This window comes from Rhinatrema bivittatum, chromosome 2 (assembly GCF_901001135.1).
Source record: "Rhinatrema bivittatum chromosome 2, aRhiBiv1.1, whole genome shotgun sequence".
Classification (NCBI taxonomy): Eukaryota; Metazoa; Chordata; class Amphibia; order Gymnophiona; family Rhinatrematidae; genus Rhinatrema; species Rhinatrema bivittatum.
In genome coordinates this window covers 439930921-439949257 of record NC_042616.1, presented here as the reverse complement: position 1 = coordinate 439949257, position 18337 = coordinate 439930921, and the positions used below count along the sequence as shown (strand labels likewise).

The 18337-nt window shown below is 40.8% G+C and overlaps 1 protein-coding gene across 2 annotated transcripts in view; it reads right to left on the bottom strand.

The window, feature by feature from the left end:
* The window catches only part of CDH18 (cadherin 18), a 1107921-nt gene that overhangs the window by 309536 nt on the left and 780048 nt on the right, over positions 1-18337 (bottom strand). For both annotated transcript variants that reach the window (XM_029590319.1, XM_029590320.1), the window contains exon 5: positions 15688-15875. In XM_029590319.1, the coding sequence (XP_029446179.1) occupies positions 15688-15875 (188 nt within the window). The remainder of the gene's footprint in view (positions 1-15687; positions 15876-18337) is intronic.

The window sequence follows — 18337 nt, the reverse complement described above, 5'->3', positions numbered from 1 at the left end:
GCCGTCATTACCAGTTTTCCCAGTTCATTCCCAGTTCACCCAGGTAAAGGATAGGACTTCCAAACTCCCCTCCCCCCCAGTTTAATAGTCTCCATTCTCCCCATTAGCCCTGACCCTTAAAACCCCACCAATCTATCTGTTTATTTTTATTTTATTACTTACATGTCCTTTATAAAAGAAGTAAAGTTGCGTAGCAGGGCACCCCAGTGTGCACCTGTATGTGTAAGCGCACCCAATTGTGTAAGTATTTACGAGCTAATTTGAAGTTGACATCCCCTGCACAGACCACGTTCATGCCCCATTCCCCTTTTTGGGAACTTTCATTTGCGGGTGAAGCTGGAGATATGTGCGGACTCGGGTGGCTTTTCAAAGCAGCTCAGTGCTCGCCAGCTCCATATATTGTGTCATTCTCGGTTTTGGCATGCTGCTTTAGCCTTTTAAAATTCACCTTTAAGTCGAATTTATGTGCACTGTTTTGACATAGTGCACACAAAAATATTGTGTATAAATTTTCAAATGGGTTACATGTACAAAAATAGCATATACGAAGAGAAATTAGTAGGCAATCACATATGAAAGTTTAAGCATATTTTTCGTTTCATACGCACATTTGTCAGCATAAAAAGGGTAATTCTAGAGGTGTTCCAGAGAGGGAATCAAGAGATAAGCACATAAGTGGCTATTTTATAAGATATTTACGTGTATGAATTATCAAAATTAGTCATACAATTTTATACCTGCTAATAGACAAGTGAATTTGGATGTAAAGATATTGGCTGCTAGCCAGCCCCCTCTGCCAGCAAGGGCCCTCCATGGACTGTACTCAGTCTCTGCCTTGAAGGCTGCATGATGTAGCAAGGCAGCCCCATAAACCCTCCCTCACTTATAACTCTCTGCCTCATCACTGAGTCTCCTTGTTGTGGTCACCCTAGCGCCTTGTCATTGCCTTGTTCCAAAATCTTGTGTTGCCTTCTCTTGCCTTGTTCCTAGTTTGTGTGTTGCCTTGCCTTGCTTTGGTTCTGTTCCAAGTTCCTGCTTGTTTGGCCTCCCAGTGGCCTTCTGGTGTCCATACTTGTTCTGCCCCTGCCATGCCTTGCATCTCGTTGCAGATTTTCCTTGCCTTGTCCTCTGTCCCTGCCTTGTTCATGCTCTTGTTTCCTCATCTGCCCTGATTCTCCCCCCCTTGCTCTGCACCTGACTCCTCACCTGTCCCAGTTCCTGCTTCCTCTGAATTTCCTTGCCCTTGGACTGACTTCTCTCATTCCTGACCCAGCCTAACCTTAGGTGTTGCTTCTGCCTGAACTCTGGCAGTTCTGACCACTGCTTGCCTTTGCCACTGCCTTACGTGCCCTGTTAGTAAAGTCCTGCCAACCACCAGAACTTGCGGTCTTCACCCAAGGGGAAGGTGGCCAATTAGGCAGAACATGCTGCCCTGCTCTGGACTTGAGGTGCTCCTGCCAGGGATTTACCATTACCCAGCCTGCACAGCCTGCACAGCCTGATATCTGCCTCACAGAAGTCCTGACCCTATTCTGAGCTATTTCAGCCAAACAGACATCTGAGGTAGTAGAGATCTGCAAACAAATATTACAGGTACAGAGAAAAGTAAATAAGTTATGTATTTCTGTCCCCACTATGACAGAGTGGAAGCCATGTCAACTAAATTTGTTTCAATGCAAGCTTTTGCTAGACCTGAAGTTATTCCAGACCTAGTCAAGCCTTATCAAATGTTCAAGAAATCAGTACCCGCTAAATTAAATCCTGTTCCAGAATCCAGTTCAGCTGCTGCTTCTGTATCCCTGTTTTAGTTATCAGGGTCTTATCCAGCTTTAGAGGTTCCTAATCAGTTGCTCCAAGCTCAGTGTCTGGAAATCCTAATTCTCCAGGTATTTTTAGTCCAACATCTCTGACTCTAGCTCAGTCAATTGTTTTCATCTCACCTCCCATTACTCCCAGTCAGCCAGTTGATTTCTGCTTGCAAGCTCTGATTCTTGCTTCACCAGCTATTTCTTGTCAGGCTTTAAAGAGATTTGCTGTAGTATCAGGAAAGGTAGCTTGTGCCTTCTCTACAACCCTTTTTTTTTAATGAGTCTGCCTTGAGTGAACCTGCATCAAGCTCAGTTTCTCCTAAAACTGCTTCAATCCCAGTTCCAGTAAAATCTGTTTTGGTTTTAAAGAAGCCAACACTTGCCAATTTAGAATTGGTTCCAGAAACCAGATCAAGCCCTGCTTTTGTGCCTTTGTACCAGCCAGCAAACGCTGTTCCTAGCCCTGAGGTTAATATCATGTCAGACCCTGTCTTTGTACCTGACAGACTGAATCAGAGTCCATTTTCCAGGTCTCTGCTACAGAGGAATCTGTCCCTGTGGGGGCCCTAAGATCAGAATTCCAAGACGTATCTCTCTCCCAAAAGGGAGACAGACCATGCTCCAAGCTATATTTCTAATGCAAGTCCAGCTCCAGAGAATCTGATTCAGGCAGCACCTGCATCACTTCCCAAGACTCTGGTACAGACTGTTCCTGTAGCATTCTCCAGAGATTCTGGTCCAGGTGGCTTGACAGCATTTCTAAAGACTCCAGTCCAAGCTGGACCATGCTGCTGCCACAGCATATCTAAAGACTCCCATACAGGCTGTGCCAGAAGCACTTTTAAAAACTCCAACCCAGGTTGGTCCCGCAGTACCTTCTAAGATTTTGTCTCAAGCTGCACCCTCTGTCCAAGACTGTCTCAGGTTGTGTCCACAGCATCACAGATTCTACCCTAGGCTGTGCTTATAGCTAATTCAAAGACAGTACCCCAGGTAGTGCTCTTACAACAGCTTCAGAAACCGTACTCTAGACTGCTTCTCCTGCAGTATCTAAGCCTCTGTTCAGGCCTCTGCCCACAGCAGCACCAGAGAACTTGTTACAGGTTGCTTTGTCCGCAGCAGCACCAGGAACCTTACCACAGGCTGCAGAGCCTGCCAATAATAAGACTTCATTCAGGTGATTTCAGCAGCCTCTGCCCAGTCATCAATGAAGCCTACAATGCCTTTGTTAGCTCTAGCTCTAGCAGTTCCTTCCAGCCATAACTCTACATCAGGCTGAGACAGCCCCTGCCATGTCTTCCCATCAGACTGATCCAGGTCCTGTCATAACTCCTTACCAAGCTGAGTCAAGCCCTGCTATGCCATCACAGCAGACTGATCCAGTCCCTGACACAACTCTGCACCAGGCTGAGCCGCCTTCGGTCATGACTTCACACCAGGCTGAGCAACTTCCTGCCATGACCTCATAACCAGCATTTTCAGCTGCGGTCCTGTGAGCTTCAGTCCAGCCAACAGCTTCAAGTCCAGTTCTATGGCACTCAGTTCACCCAGTAGCTTCAGTGAATCCAGATCCTTTACCAGCATCTGCAGCTCTGTGGACTCTGCTTCTGGACTTTGTTGCAGACCCTCTTGCACTGCAGATTCTGCTTTCAGACTCTGACTCTGATCCAGCTTCTCCAGTTCTGACTGTTTCTTCAATACATCTAAAGACTCCAGTCCAGGCTGCATCCACAACACCCAGGCTTTTGCTTCTGGCAGCTCCTGCAGTCCCCAAGCTGCAGACTACTCCTGCTATGTATTTGATGAAGACTGCTCAGCTGATGCTACTGCTCAAGGCACTTCCTTTGTCATCATGAACTCCAAGCCAACTATTTAGGGCTATACTCTACTCCAAGCTGCATCCGCAGCTCTCCCACCTTTGCTCTTGATTACAATTACAGGCCCTTGTCACCTTTATCTGCATCCTGATGTTTAAGACAACTGAATGCCATGCAGTGAAGGGCCCTGCTTTACCTGCATTCCTGCCTGAGCACAGGCTTAGCAAAGTCATAGAAAAAAAAGAAAAATAAAATAAGTAGGCCAGATGTTAGAAATGCAAAAGAGAACAGACAAAATTATCAGGAAAATCAAATAAGATTAGATGATAGTTAAATGAACAAAGGTTCAAACAGAAGAAACATATAAGTTCAGTGAAAGATTGGTGCTAAAGCTTTGGTAGAGATATAAAAAGAAGACAAAAACCAAAATAAAAGAAGAAAGAGGGGTTATCAAGGAAGTGGACCAGAAGAAGGCAGAAATCTTAAATAAATTAAATTTTTTTCAATAGATTAAAAAAAATGAAAGTGATGTGCCTAAGTTGGGATACAAAGATATACAAAGTTTTGAAATGATGACTAAATACATATTCAGAGCAGGAAGAACTTATAGGGTAATTTTCACAAGATTTTACAGTTCCCGTAAAATCAAGAGACAAAAATTGTCTTCCACATCTGTGGGTAGCTGTACCTTAAAATGGGTGGAGTCAGCAGAGAACATGCAGGGCTTGCATTTTGATTAATTTATGGTGCAGACTTCATACCCGTTCCAAAGTCTATGAGTATTAAAGTACTTGCAGTGCTGGCGTGCCCCACATTATCGAAGGGAAACTTCACAGGGAGTTTCCATTTGAAAATCTATTTGTAGACCAAAGGAAAGAAAGTACCAGTGGGCCTGCAAGCAACATGTGGACTTTAAAAATTGTTCTCTTAAAGAAGTAAGACAAATGAAAAAAGAAAGGCCAATGGAACCTTATTGAGAAAACCTCAGGATAGCGTGAGAATACAAGGCAGGCCTGGTAGTATTTCTCAGAGCTCTATGTCTTTGATGACGGGGAGGGTCCCATGTACTGGAGGTGTGTAGACAGAGCCTGTAAAGTGAAAGGGACAGACAACTATAAAGCTAACAGTGTAACTATGGCAGTGGGCAAAGTTATGGAAATGTCCCTGATGGAAAGGATAGTTCAGTGCTTTACAGGATACGAGATAACATACAATTGGGAAGGAGAAGCCAAACAAAAATGATTGAATTCTTTGATGAGCTGACCAATGTAAAGAATCCCAGGCTTGCAATGGGTATTGCCCATCTAGACTTCTTTATTACCTTTGCCACTGTTACCCATACAACTTGGTAAACAATTTAGTCAGTATGCAAATAGGGTACACTGTTATTAACAGGATACACAACTCAGAGTAAGGTGCTCAGTGTAAGTCTACTCTAGTGAAGGTAAAATGTCTCAAATCTTTATTTCACGGTTGGTTATTTTAAATATTTTTATTAGCAACATTGTGAAAGAACCTAAGAGAAAAATATACCTGTTTGTAGATATCACAAAAGTCTGTGACAGAATAGACACACTAAGAGGTGTATGAAAAATGATAAATGACTTGAAATAATTGGAAGATAGCTAGAAGGGCCATAAAAAGACATAAACTCATACAAATGGGTCTCAAAAATCCATTAGTCACGAATACATTAGGAAGACCAGAATTAGCAACTTCCAAACAGAAAAGGAATAAAGACATACAATGTAGTCACTTCAGATGACCTGAAGGTTGCCAGTCGGTATTATAAAGCAGCATAGGTAGCATGCAGTAAGCTCAGATGCAAAAGGAAAGTTATCATCGGCAGAAATAAAGAGATGACATTTCCATTGCACTGAACAGTAGTGAAACACAACAATAAATACTGAAGTCAGTATTCAAAGGATTTGTCTAGTAATGTTTGCAGCTTACCCAGACAAAACAAGAGATTTGAATATTTTCCCCTGCATACCAGTTACGTTTTGCCCAGGCAACTCATTATCCATACAAAATGTACTCGGCTACTAGGGGTGAGCATGGTCAAAGATATTGTTTCTGTTTTCATTTTTCATGGGATTTTTTTTTAGTATATCATTTTTGGGCATTATATTTTTCATTGTTTAGTTTCCATTTGTTTTTGGCAAACAGTGCCCACTTTTTGTAAATAATGCACACTGTTTGTAATACTTCACTGAAAACAAATGTAGGGATCCTGTTAGTCCCCTACTCATACTTGGACAGGAATATACCATTTTGCTATATGGGTGGATGACAGGTTGGTGTTTACAAGGTTTGGAGCTCCCCCATGTGGGACCTGGAAATGACAGGGTCCCCAGTATTTTTCTAGAAAGATCACCATTTTGCCCTCGTGGCACCTTTTTCCTTTCAAAGAGGCAACATATCTAAAGCTGTGATCTTTTCTAAGTCTTAATTTTAAGCATCATGGAGACTTTTCTTTTGGATGAGAGTTTCTTTCCACTCTGTCATGCTATCTTTAACTTATTTCAGTCTGGAGTCCCAAATCCTTTTTAGATTCTTTTTAATCTGGTTTGAGTTTTTCTTCTAACAATTGGAAGAGGTCCCCTTCTTGCACATGTAACCTGAGATCACCAGAATCCAAGCAAAATATGACTTCTAGGCATCCTGAGAGAAAGAGAAAGAAGAGAGAGCAGAGAAGGAGTTGGACCACATCAGTGGCCTATGAATATCTACCAAAGATGAGGAGAAAGAATAGAAAAAGGTATCACCCTTGAAACTACAGGAGGAGGTAGGTTATAAAAGATTAAACACTGTAAAAGTACATCTTTGATACCTCAGCTACCATGGGAGAGAAGCATCCAAACTTGCCCTGTATTCCAATGGGAGGGAAGATAATCATGTTTCTGAGGGAACTATGTCATTTTGGAGAAACACATTAAGTTAAGATAGACTTTAAGAAGTCACAGATTTACTGAAAGCATTTTATATCATCTTCAAATTGACATACATAGCTGTAAAGACTTTGTAACTCATCATTGCACCTTATCAGTAAAAAAGAAATTTTGGAAACTACCAAACAACTCTAATGTGTCTTATTAGTAATGAGTTGGTTATCCTCAATGCTGAGATTATCACTGCTATATTCAAGAGACTGGCCACTGTTGGAAACAGGATGCTGGGCTTCATGGGCCCTCGGTCTGACCCAGTATGGCAACTTTCCATGCTCTTATGTTCTTAACTATGGGAAAAGTAAAGAGTAATGTGATAACCTTGAAAGGAAACTCCTCCCCCACCCCTAGCAGAAAACCCTGGAAATAAACTTAATTTTATAGCTACAGTGTCCAACCAAATAGAAATGTGAAATATGGCCTTTGGAATTGTTATGAGATATGGCCTTATGGAATTGTTCAGGCATCACAGAGGTTACACAAATGAAAACAAATAGTTTTGGTTTTAGGGGGCCAAATTGGTTTTGTTTGATATGAAACAAAAACAGGGTAATTCATCCATTTTCCATTTTCATTTCAAACATCCCTAATGGCTACAAAGAGGCAATGCTGGGATGTTCCTGAGGAACAGTTTCACTTTCTCTGGCTTGAGATGATATGTAAAGCTGACTGGACAAATTTACCTGGATAAATCTGGTCAGAAGAATACCTGTGCTGAAGTTATCCAGATAGATTTAACTGAGTAGGTTCAACAGAACACTTATTGGGTTTGATCTGCAAATATTTGGTTAAGTTATCTGGCAACTATACCCATATGACTTTTCTGCTTCCTAGCTTACTCAAAATAGGCCTCATGGTGCTCAGTTTTGGAGGCCTTATATCGATATGGGTATTGACAAGAATAGAAGCATAGAAGGGTTGTGAAAATGGTGTAAGGTGTAAAATACAAACCTTATACAGAAAATGTTAAAGAATTTAAAATGTACTTTTAGGAATACAGAAGGGAAAAGGGGGCTATGACAGAACATCAAATATTTAGCAGGTTTCCATAGTGTACAGGAAGGGAACATTTTAAACAGAAACTCAAGTTCAAGAGATTATCACATGAAGTTGGTGATTTATAAGATCAGTACACTGATATTGCACTACAGTTACACTGTGTAGAATCTACACCATAAGCCCCATGGCATGAGATTTATGGAACAAAATGCATATACCTCAGAAAACAAGGTGGAACGGGAGTATGCCAGAGGTACTCATGTACATATAAAATGTATATAAAATGTGATTTTTCCATTGGAAAGGATGCTGTAGAACAAGAGGTCATGGTTTGAGACTCAAAAAGGTAGACATATGATAGATGCCAAAACAGTATGACAGAGGCCAGAACTATAGGTAAAGTAATATAGGCAGAGTCAAGTGTGAAGGATCCTTGGATGGGTGGATGGGAGGGTAAAATCTGAGATGAGCGTAGACTCTGTGGTTTTGCGCCATGAATGAACAGACCTAGCCTTGTAGTTCATATCTTATCATTTTCTGTGGCTTAAAGGAAGTTAAGAGAGAAGCTGAGGAAACATCGTTTTACTGAGAGATAGGTGGGTGCCTGGAATAACCTACCAGCCAAAATGACAGCAACCAAAACTCTGACAAAATGACAATATTCAAGCATGTGGTGAGATATATACGTAAGAGGAAAGGTAAAAACAATGAAAGGTGCTAGCTGTAGCTAAAGTAATATAGGCAGAGAAAAGAGAACAAACCAGGGGCCTGATTGCTAAGGCTTTTCTACCATTCTGTGCATATAGGAAAATGCTTAATGAATCAGGCCCTAAATGGACCAAATGATCTGTATCTGCCAGTATTTACTATTCTACCATGCATTTATTCATAAATTCAATTAGCAACATTAGTGAACATTCTGGGATGAATTCTCAAAGCCATTTATGCACATAAAAACATGGTTTTATGTGCATTAATGTCTGGCATAAAATTGCCCGGGGCTCATTTTGCAGAAAAGTATGCCTGTTACCAGATTTTGCACAAGCGTTTACTCATGCTATGGATAGGCATTCTTGGGGGAAGAGTTGGGATTTATTTTCAGAAGCATACACGTAAGTTAACCCTCCCAGTGCATGGTTTTACTTTGTCTCGGCAGATGTAATGTTATGCAGGTCATTTTGTGCGGTACAGGGCAATTACCTGAGCACTATCAAAATGAACTTATGCACATAAGTTTACTTTGAAAATGTGGGGCACAATCTGCATTTAAAAGTTACATGCAGAATTTACCCCATCCTGCACTATTATAAAATTACCCTCCCAAGGATGGCTAAGTAGTTTAAAATGATATCACAGCCTTTTACCTCTATGTACCCAGGTAAAATCCAATCAGCAGATTTCAATTAAAATGTATTACAAAGTTGTTGGTGGAAACCAATGTTATACAATAAAATAATTGCAAAATGTTCTGCAAGAGTTATATGCATTTCTTACTCCTAAGCAAGAAATTCCATCACTCTATAACACAAAAAGCATTCATTGTTTTCACTCAAATTGTTCTCCCCAGGTAAGACTTTGTGTGGTCTTGCTAATGAGATGCTTCATCTAGGGAGATCTGTAGCCCAGCCCTACCTACACTGCAAGCAGTTATACTGTGCACATTTAAATACACATTTTCAAAGTCTTTATTTTTAACATTTTTATTGCATTCCCCTGTGAACTAGAATCTAGAAATGTGTCAAAATGATAACAGTACAAATTAAAGACCTTCATTTATCCATGAAACAGGTACCGCAGTGGCAGAGGCATGGCAAACCAGAGCTATAACAACCCGGAATAGGACCTGGCACATTCTCCAAAGGTTTGAGCTCACGTGTCTACTTTTCTGGCCTAAAGTAGCGTCAAGATGGTAGTGACTTACCCACAACCTTCAAATTCTGTTTTATTCAAAAGTAAAATTTCAATAGGGCAATGCATGTACATATTTTTCAGACTGCACAAACTCAGCCAGTTTCAAATTCAAGATACCTATATGCATTATGCTTGAATATCAGATTGGCTTAAAGTATATGCCTACTCATAGACAGTGGTAAATAATACTTTAAAATATGTGGGTTAGTGGCATGCCTATTTTGTGCAGTTTTCAAAGGAAAATATACATGTATAGTTTCCTGTCATACCTACAATTCTTCCAGTAATGCCTCATTAATGTAATTTAAATATTGTAATATGAAAGTGTATGTGTACTTTTATGGCTAAAACTCCTTGTACTTAGATATGGCTGATTTAGGGACATTAACACAATTTTGCCCACATAGGCAACAGAGAATCTAAATCTGAAAGATCAGTAGTGAAACTTGGCAGCTGATCTGACAGGGGCTACTGGTGTCACTGATAGCCCTTGTCACATGATAGGGGCATAGGGTGGCTGGCACCATTTTTCAAAATGATGGCTGCCAGGTTCCAGAGCAGAGGGGTCACTCAGGGGCCCCCATTAGACTACCAGGAGGAATTTGATGAGACTTGGGGGGGAGGGAGGTCAGGAGGATAGGTTATGTTGGGCCAGCTCCCCAGGGAATTTTCAACAAAGGTGAGGGGCTGGTAGGTGGGGGCAAGGCCTGTGACTGGGGTTTTATTTTAAAAAAAATATTACATTTTCTGTGGAATCAGTTGCCTCCGAGGGGGGGGGGGGGTGCATGAGTGTAGCTGGAGGTTGGAAAAGGTCTCTGGAGACCCATGGGGTCTGATAGAGATTATTTTTGGTTTTATAAATAGTGCGTGTTATTTTGAAAACCAAAATCAAAGTGAATTTTTTTTTTTTTAAAAGTCCAATAAAAACTATCAAATGAAATGACATGAGAAATTAAATTATAATTTTTGCTATGCACACCCCTAAGGAACAGCTTAGCCGAGTCCGACCAACTTTCCACCTAGTCCAGCATCCTGTCTCTTATAGTGGCCCCAGAGTCACTAGTAGCAACCAAAAGAAGAAAACCAAAGTTCAGCTAAGTGCTCTTAAATATTTAAGAGTGCGAAGCAACTTAGAATCCATCCAACCCTTCTAGGGGGTACTCTTATGAAGTTAGCAAGTAGCACATTTAAAACTAATCGAAGACAATTATTTTTCATTCAGCGCACACATAAGCTCTGGAATTTGTTGCCAGAGGATGTGGTTAGTGCAGTTAGTGTAGCTGTGTTTAAAAAAGGATTGGATAAGTTCTTGGAGGAGAAGTCCATTACCTGCTATTAATTAAGTTGTCCTAGGGAATAGCCACTGCTATTAGTGGCATCAGTAGCATGAGATCTTTTTGGTGTTTGGGTACTTGCCATGTACTTGTAGCTTGGTTTGGCCACTGTTGGAAACAGGATGCTGGGCTTGAAGGACCCTTGGTCTGACCCAGCCTGGCAATTGTTATGTTATTTTCTTATGTCCCTCTTTTCAAGGGGTAGGAACTTCTCCATTCTCTCTTCCTCCATTCTGATTTTTTAAAACCACTTCCTGGCTTGGCGGCCAATATTCCTCAGACAATGAGAATAATATTGGACAGTAAGATGGAAAAGGAAAGCCCAGGTCCTTCTCCCAGCATTGCTGGTGGAGCTTTGTGGTTGTTCTGTGGGCAGGAAGGAGGTCAAGTGTAGAGATAATAAGGGGAAAATGTTTTAAAAAACTGGGCAGGTGGGAGGGGGAATGGAGGGGTTTTCACTCCATTGGCATGTACATTACTCAGGCAGGTGAGAGGGGACATGGAGAAGTTGTTGGCCTCATGGTATATACTTTTTTCAAATAGGTGGGAGATCAGATGGAGGGCCTATCAACCCTGTGGTATGTTTTATATTGTAGTTGGTGGCAGAGGATTTAGCCTCATGAACTGATTTTCAACATTTGCGAGTAAAGTTTTGGCATGGGATCTGAATGTCCTAATTAAAGTCATTATCATCACCATTCTAGCCATCTATTTTTTAGGTTCAGTCAAAAATCTGGCTTGCTAGATTTGGCTGAAAACCACCTTAACTTAGCCAGCAAAAATTTGGCCAGCAAAATATGGAAATAAGGAATTTTTTAAAAATATTGACCCCAATCCATTTCCAGTAAAAGCCGTGGGCCAGATTTTAAAAACTACGCGTGGGTGTAGATTTGTGCGCGCAACCCGGCATGCACAAATCTACGCCTGATTTTATAACCCTTTTAAAATCCGCCCCCATGCGTTTAAATATCGAAATGGGTATGGTGGTAATACATGATAATGAAAGGTTTGTCTACTCACTGCCTATGTCAGTAGTGTTTACTTCCAGCCCTCAAGGTCCACAAATGGATTAGGTTTTCAGCACGTCCCTAATGAATATGCATGAGATAGGTTGGCATACACACTGCCTCAGTTAGGGAGAACCTGAAAACCTGACCCACTTGTAGCTCTCAAGGGCTGGAAGTGAATACCATAGCCCTCTGATAAGACATTGGCTCTGTGCCATGAATTTATTAAGCTGGTAAGTGTAGTATTTGGTCGATACTGCATGAACAAATTCAGTTAAGAGTCAGGGCCACTTACTCCCCTAACTTGGTGCCTTTTTGGTGTCCTAGCTTCAGCAACAGAGGCAAAAGGAGGAAGAAGGTGGAAATATTGAAAGAGGGAAAGAGGTAGATTTAGGGAAAAAGGGATGGAAGTGGGAAAATTCAGAGAAGGTGAAAAAATGAGAGTGGGAAAATAGTGTGAGAGAGAGAAAGTGTGAGAAAAGGAGGAAAGGAAGAATGAGAGAGGAAAGAAAAAAACTTCAGAACACCAATGAAGATGTAAGGAGTGGCCTTAGCAAGCAGCACAACTGATACGGTCATACAGTCAGTACTGATTCTGGTTTTCCATGTGCCTTCAGTCCAAGGCTTTGCTAAAACCATCCTGGAGATCTGACACCCAGTCAATTTTTTCAGGATATCTACAATAAATATGCATGAGAGGAATCTATAAGTATCGAAGCCCCAGCAAATGCAAATTTATTTCCTGCATATTCATTGTGGATATCTCAAAATCCTTAGCTGTGGGATCAACAGGACAGATTTGGGAACCGTGCTTCAACCTGTGAACCTATTTCTGTCCCAGGACTGTCTTTTTCACCCTTTTCTCCATGAACCAGAACTGACTGGAGCATAGCCACCCTCCTCTGCTCTCGATTAAAGTGGAGCCAGTATTTGAAATCTCCTTAGGCACAGAACTTCTTTGCTGTCCCTGTACCTCCTCTTGCAGTGGTCAACAGTAAACTGGAACACCCCAAAACAGGTAATGGTCATGTCTGTTTTCTTCCACAGCCTGTCCTTTTCTGGCACGCCTTTTTACTGAACCCTCTTTCCTGGAGTGGTGAACAATGCTCCCAGACTAGGTGAAGAAGAACATCATTCTCTTCTATACTGAAAAAAAAAATATCTTGCAGATTCTGGATTTGCATAGTGGTGTCCCCTGCTATTCTCATTGCCTATGATACCACTTCTACAGCCAAAAATTCTGGATGAGGAGAGAGCCTCTCCCCATTCTCTTAACCCCCATCTCCTTATCTTCAACGTCCTTTCCTCCTACCTTCTTGTCTTCATTCTCCACCCTCCAGAAGCTCTCCACAATCTTCCATCATCACTGTCTGCATGTAGATTTGATGGTCAGGCTTTCATACAGTCCAGGGAGACTGCTGTTTGCCAGGATATTAGCCACTCTGTCCTAGGCAATTAACTGCTTGTATACATTTCTGCTGTGCTTTCTTCTACGTAGATCCAAGTGTTCCCACAGAAAAAAAATACAGTGACTGATTTATGATTATCATTATCTTAATAGACATGCTGATTTACCATGATCCTTAATATGGTTGTCACCCATGATAAAATAATATATTGGCCCCCAAATAATTATTACATTTTTCACATACAAATGCAATTTTTTTACTTTAAAATCCAATATTTCAATTCAAAATTCAGTTTTCAATCTTCTCCCATCTCTTCTCTCATGTATTCTATTGGTTCCTTTTCTTGGAATTTCTTTTTTTGTTGTTTCCTATCACATATATGCCTTCTTCTTTTTCCATCTCTTGCTCTTACCAATTGATTCTATGGATTTTTTTTTTATCTTCCATGTTGATCTCTTCTCTTCATTTTCACTTTTTTACTTTTCTCCCTATTCTCTGTTTTGGAGCCTTTTTCATTTATTCTACTGGTTGTGCTGCCTGATCTACTCCACCATACAGCTGGTGGAGTAGATCAGGCAGCACAACCAGAATGCTTGGGTCTTGGATCATCTGGAAAATCTAAATCCAGATCTAGGAGGGTGGGTAGAAAGTTTTAGTGTCTTCTGGAACATCAGGAGTTTTAGACTGCACTCCCTTCCATTCACTAGAGCAAAGGAAGCCCCAACGCCACTGCTTCGAAAAACTGATAACCTCTCCTAGTTTTGTCACTTCTTTTTCCATGGTTCAGTTTCAGATTTCACAACTGAGTTTTCATGTTGATCTCATAAGAACGTAATGGGAACCAGCAGACCCATGAATTCTTTAATTGATAAATGCTTGAACACTACAGCGAGGCATGGCAAAGCTGGTAAGATAATAATGAGCTTACAACAATCTAATGAGCATTAGAATAGACATGAAGTACAAGGATGAGCAGAGAAGGGAGGGCATCAACAAAAAAAGGGAAGGAATCATCAAGGAGGGAGAGAGAGAGGAACATTTGGGAGTAGAATGGACAATGACTAGAGTAGCAGTGAAGGACATCTATTGCATCAATAGCAGGAAAAAGTTAATGATTATTTCACTGATTGAGTTGGCTATATGATTGGCGGGCTCTTATAAATGTATCTGTCTGGGTGCTTGATCCCTAAAGCACCAAAATAGTCTGCTTTTGTACTAGCTCCTCCCCCTTACCTTAGTGGGTTTTGGTTCCAGCAAACCCCTTCCTTCTTTCTGACCATTCTTCATTCCTACTTCCTTCCATTCTGGTTTAATCGCCTTTCCAGCTATTCCTCCTTATTCCTAGTTCTTTCACACTCTAAGCCCCTCTCATCTAGCCCATCCAACACAATGATAGTCCTTGTCTAAGATCCAAAGACCATGGTTCTGCCCAGAACCTGGAAGGTGTGAGTGTTGAATCAGGGTGCTCGGAGAAGCATATTCAATAGATCCATTTATTTATTTATGAACCTATTTGCAAAATAGTATTTTATGTCCCGTCCCCCCCCCAGATATACTGTTCAAGGTGGTTACAATATAATAAAAAGACAATTCTACATAGAAAATTTGATTTTACCTATATAAATTGGAACTTAAAAAAATATCCTCCCTCTGTCTGAGTAATTTTGTCTGCACAAAATGTTTGTGCAAAGTTATCGGGACGAAAAGATGGCACGATTAAAGGTGTGGCAAGGGCAGGCAAGCATATATTAGGCAGATAGCTCCACACTGAGTGCTATCTGGCTAAATTGGTGTGGACAAACCCATGCAAACAAATAGTTGGTCTAAAGTTATCTGGATATCTTTATCCAGATAGTTTTATCCAGATAGTTGTATCCAGCTATATAGAAGAACGTCTATGGATAAGCATTCTACTGAATATTCAGGTAAAGTTATTTGGATAACTCACCTGCTTGAAAGGTTTGTGAATATGAAGATCCAGGTATTGTAATTGTGCAATGACTGGGACTCTTTTCTCCAGTGGCTGCTAACATAGTCTGTGCTCTGCAGCATTCCCATTACCCAACCCTACCTATAGCTCTGATGCATGCTTCCTTACACTGTCCTATTAAGATACGTCAAAACCTGTTTTAGAATGACTAATTCCAGAAGTGAGGGGCCAATTCAGTCTTCGTGGCTTTCAATCCTTGGCCTCTATACTGATATTTACCATATGGGTGTCAATAAAATTAAACTAAACTTTAGTGTTAAATCTAAATTTAGTGTTATTTGTAATGGTGCTTCAGTAGTGAAATGGGTACCTGTTCCGTGGAAACTAGAAGATGACCACCAACTAATTTCACTAAGTCATTCAATGAATAAACAAAGATTTCTGTTTCTTACCCTCCAGGGAGACTTTTCTAGAAGTTTTAGTATGCACATTTGGATAACATATAATATAGTCAACTTGCTTACCTTTTTCAGTGAAAGAATTCCCTCTCTGGTCTCTTTGTCAGTAGATATGGAGAATACTCCAGAACCATCTCCATTGACAATTGTATATTTAATATCAGCATTAAGGCCAATATCTGCATCGTTTGCCTTGATTTTGCCCACTGCTGAGCCAACCTGGGCTGATTCAGGAACATACAGCTGGTGGTGTTCTGGGGAAAGATTAATGCAATGCGCATTGTCAATGTACAAAACAGAATCTTAAAAGCATCAGCCAGTAGCAGCATTTCTGCTAAGAGGGCAATTTACAAAAATGTGCACTAGTTAAGAACATAAGAAATTGCCATGCTGGGTCAGACCAAGGGTCCATCAAGCCCAGCATCCTGTTTTCAACAGAGGTCAAAATAGGCCACAAGAACCTGGCAATTATCCAAACACCAAGAAGATCCCATGCTACTGATGCAATTAATAGCAGTGGCTATTCCCTAAGTAAACTTGATTAATAGCCGTTAATGGACTTCTCCTCCAAGAACTTATCCAAAATGTTTTTGAACCCAGCTACACTAACTGCACTAACCACATCCTCTGGCAACAAATTCCAGAGTTTAATTGTGTGTTGAGTGAAAAAGAATTTTCTCCTATTAGTCTTAAATGTGCTACTTGCTAACTTCATGGAATGCCCCCTAAGAAAATGCCATACTGGGTCAGACCAAGGGTCCATCAAGCCCAGCATCCTGTTTCCAACAGTGGCCAATCCAGGCCATAAGAACCTGGCAAGTACCCAAAAACTAAGTCTATTCCATGTAACCATTGCTAATGGCAGTGGCTATTCTCTAAGTGAACTTAATAGCAGGTAATGGACTTCTCCTCCAAGAACTTATCCAATCCTTTTTTAAACACAGCTATACTAACTGCACAAACCACATTCTCTGGCAACAAATTCCAGAGTTTAATTGTGCGTTGAGTAAAAAAGAACTTTCTCCGATTAGTTTTAAATGTGCCCCATGCTAACTTCATGGAGTGCCCCTTAGTCTTTCTACTATCCGAAAGAGTAAATAACCGATTCACATCTACCCGTTCTAGACCTCTCATGATTTTAAACACCTCTATCATATCCCCCCTCAGTCGTCTCTTCTCCAAGCTGAAAAGTCCTAACCTCTTTAGTCTTTCCTCATAGGGGAGTTGTTCCATTCCCCTTATCATTTTGGTAGCCCTTCTCTGTACCTTCTCCATCACAATTATATCTTTTTTGAGATGCGGCGACCAGAATTGTACACAGTATTCAAGGTGCGGTCTCACCATGGAGCGAATCAGAGGCATTATGACATTTTCCGTTTTATTCATTCCTTTTCTAATAATTCCCAACATTCTGTTTGCTTTTTTGACTGCCGCAGCACACTGCACCGACAATTTCAATGTGTTATCCACTATGACACCTAGATCTCTTTCTTGGGTTGTAGCACCTAATATGGAACCCAACATTGTGTAATTATAGCATGGGTTATTTTTCCCTATATGCCTCACCTTGCACTTATCCACATTAAATTTCATCTGCCATTTGGATGCTCAATTTTCCAGTCTCACAAGGTCTTCCTGCAATTTATCACAATCTGCTTGTGATTTAACTACTCTGAACAATTTTGTGTCATCTGCAAATTTGATTATCTCACTCGTCGTATTTCTTTCCAGATCATTTATAAATATATTGAACAGTAAGGGTCCCAATACAGATCCCTGAGGCACTCCACTGTCCACTCCCTTCCACTGAGAAAATTGCCCATTTAATCCTACTCTCTGTTTCCTGTCTTTTAGCCAGTTTGCAATCCACGAAAGGACATCGCCACCTATCCCATGACTTTTTACTTTTCCTAGAAACCTCTCATGAGGAACTTTGTCAAACGCCTTCTGAAAATCCAAGTATACTATATCTACCGGTTCACCTTTATCCACATGTTTATTAACTCCTTCAAAAAAGTGAAGCAGATTTGTGAGGCAAGACTTGCCCTGGGTAAAGCCATGCTGACTTTGTTCCATTAAACCATGTCTTTCTATATGTTCTGTGATTTTGATGTTTAGAACACTTTCCACTATTTTTCCCTGCACTGAAGTCAGGCTAACCGGTCTGTAGTTTCCCGGATCGCCCCTGGAGCCCTTTTTAAATATTGGGGTTACATTTGCTATCCTCCAGTCTTCAGGTACAATGGATGATTTTAATGATAAGTTACAAATTTTTACTAATAGGTCTGAAATTTCATTTTTTAGTTCCTTCAGAACTCTGGGGTGTATACCATCCGGTCCAGGTGATTTACTACTCTTCAGTTTGTCAATCAGACCTACCACATCTTCTAGGTTCACCTTGATTTGATTCAGTCCATCTGAATCATTACCCATGAAAACCTTCTCCATTATGGGTACCTCCCCAACATCCTCTTCAGTAAACACCGAAGCAAAGAAATCATTTAATCTTTCCACGATGGCCTTATCTTCCCTAAGTGCCCCTTTAACCCCTCGATCATCTAACAGTCCAACTGACTCACTCACAGGCTTTCTGCTTCGGATATATTTAAAAAAGTTTTTACTGTGAGTTTTTGCCTCTACAGCCAACTTTTCAAATTCTCTCTTAGCCTGTCTTATCAATGTCTTTCATTTAACTTGCCAATGTTTATGCTTTATC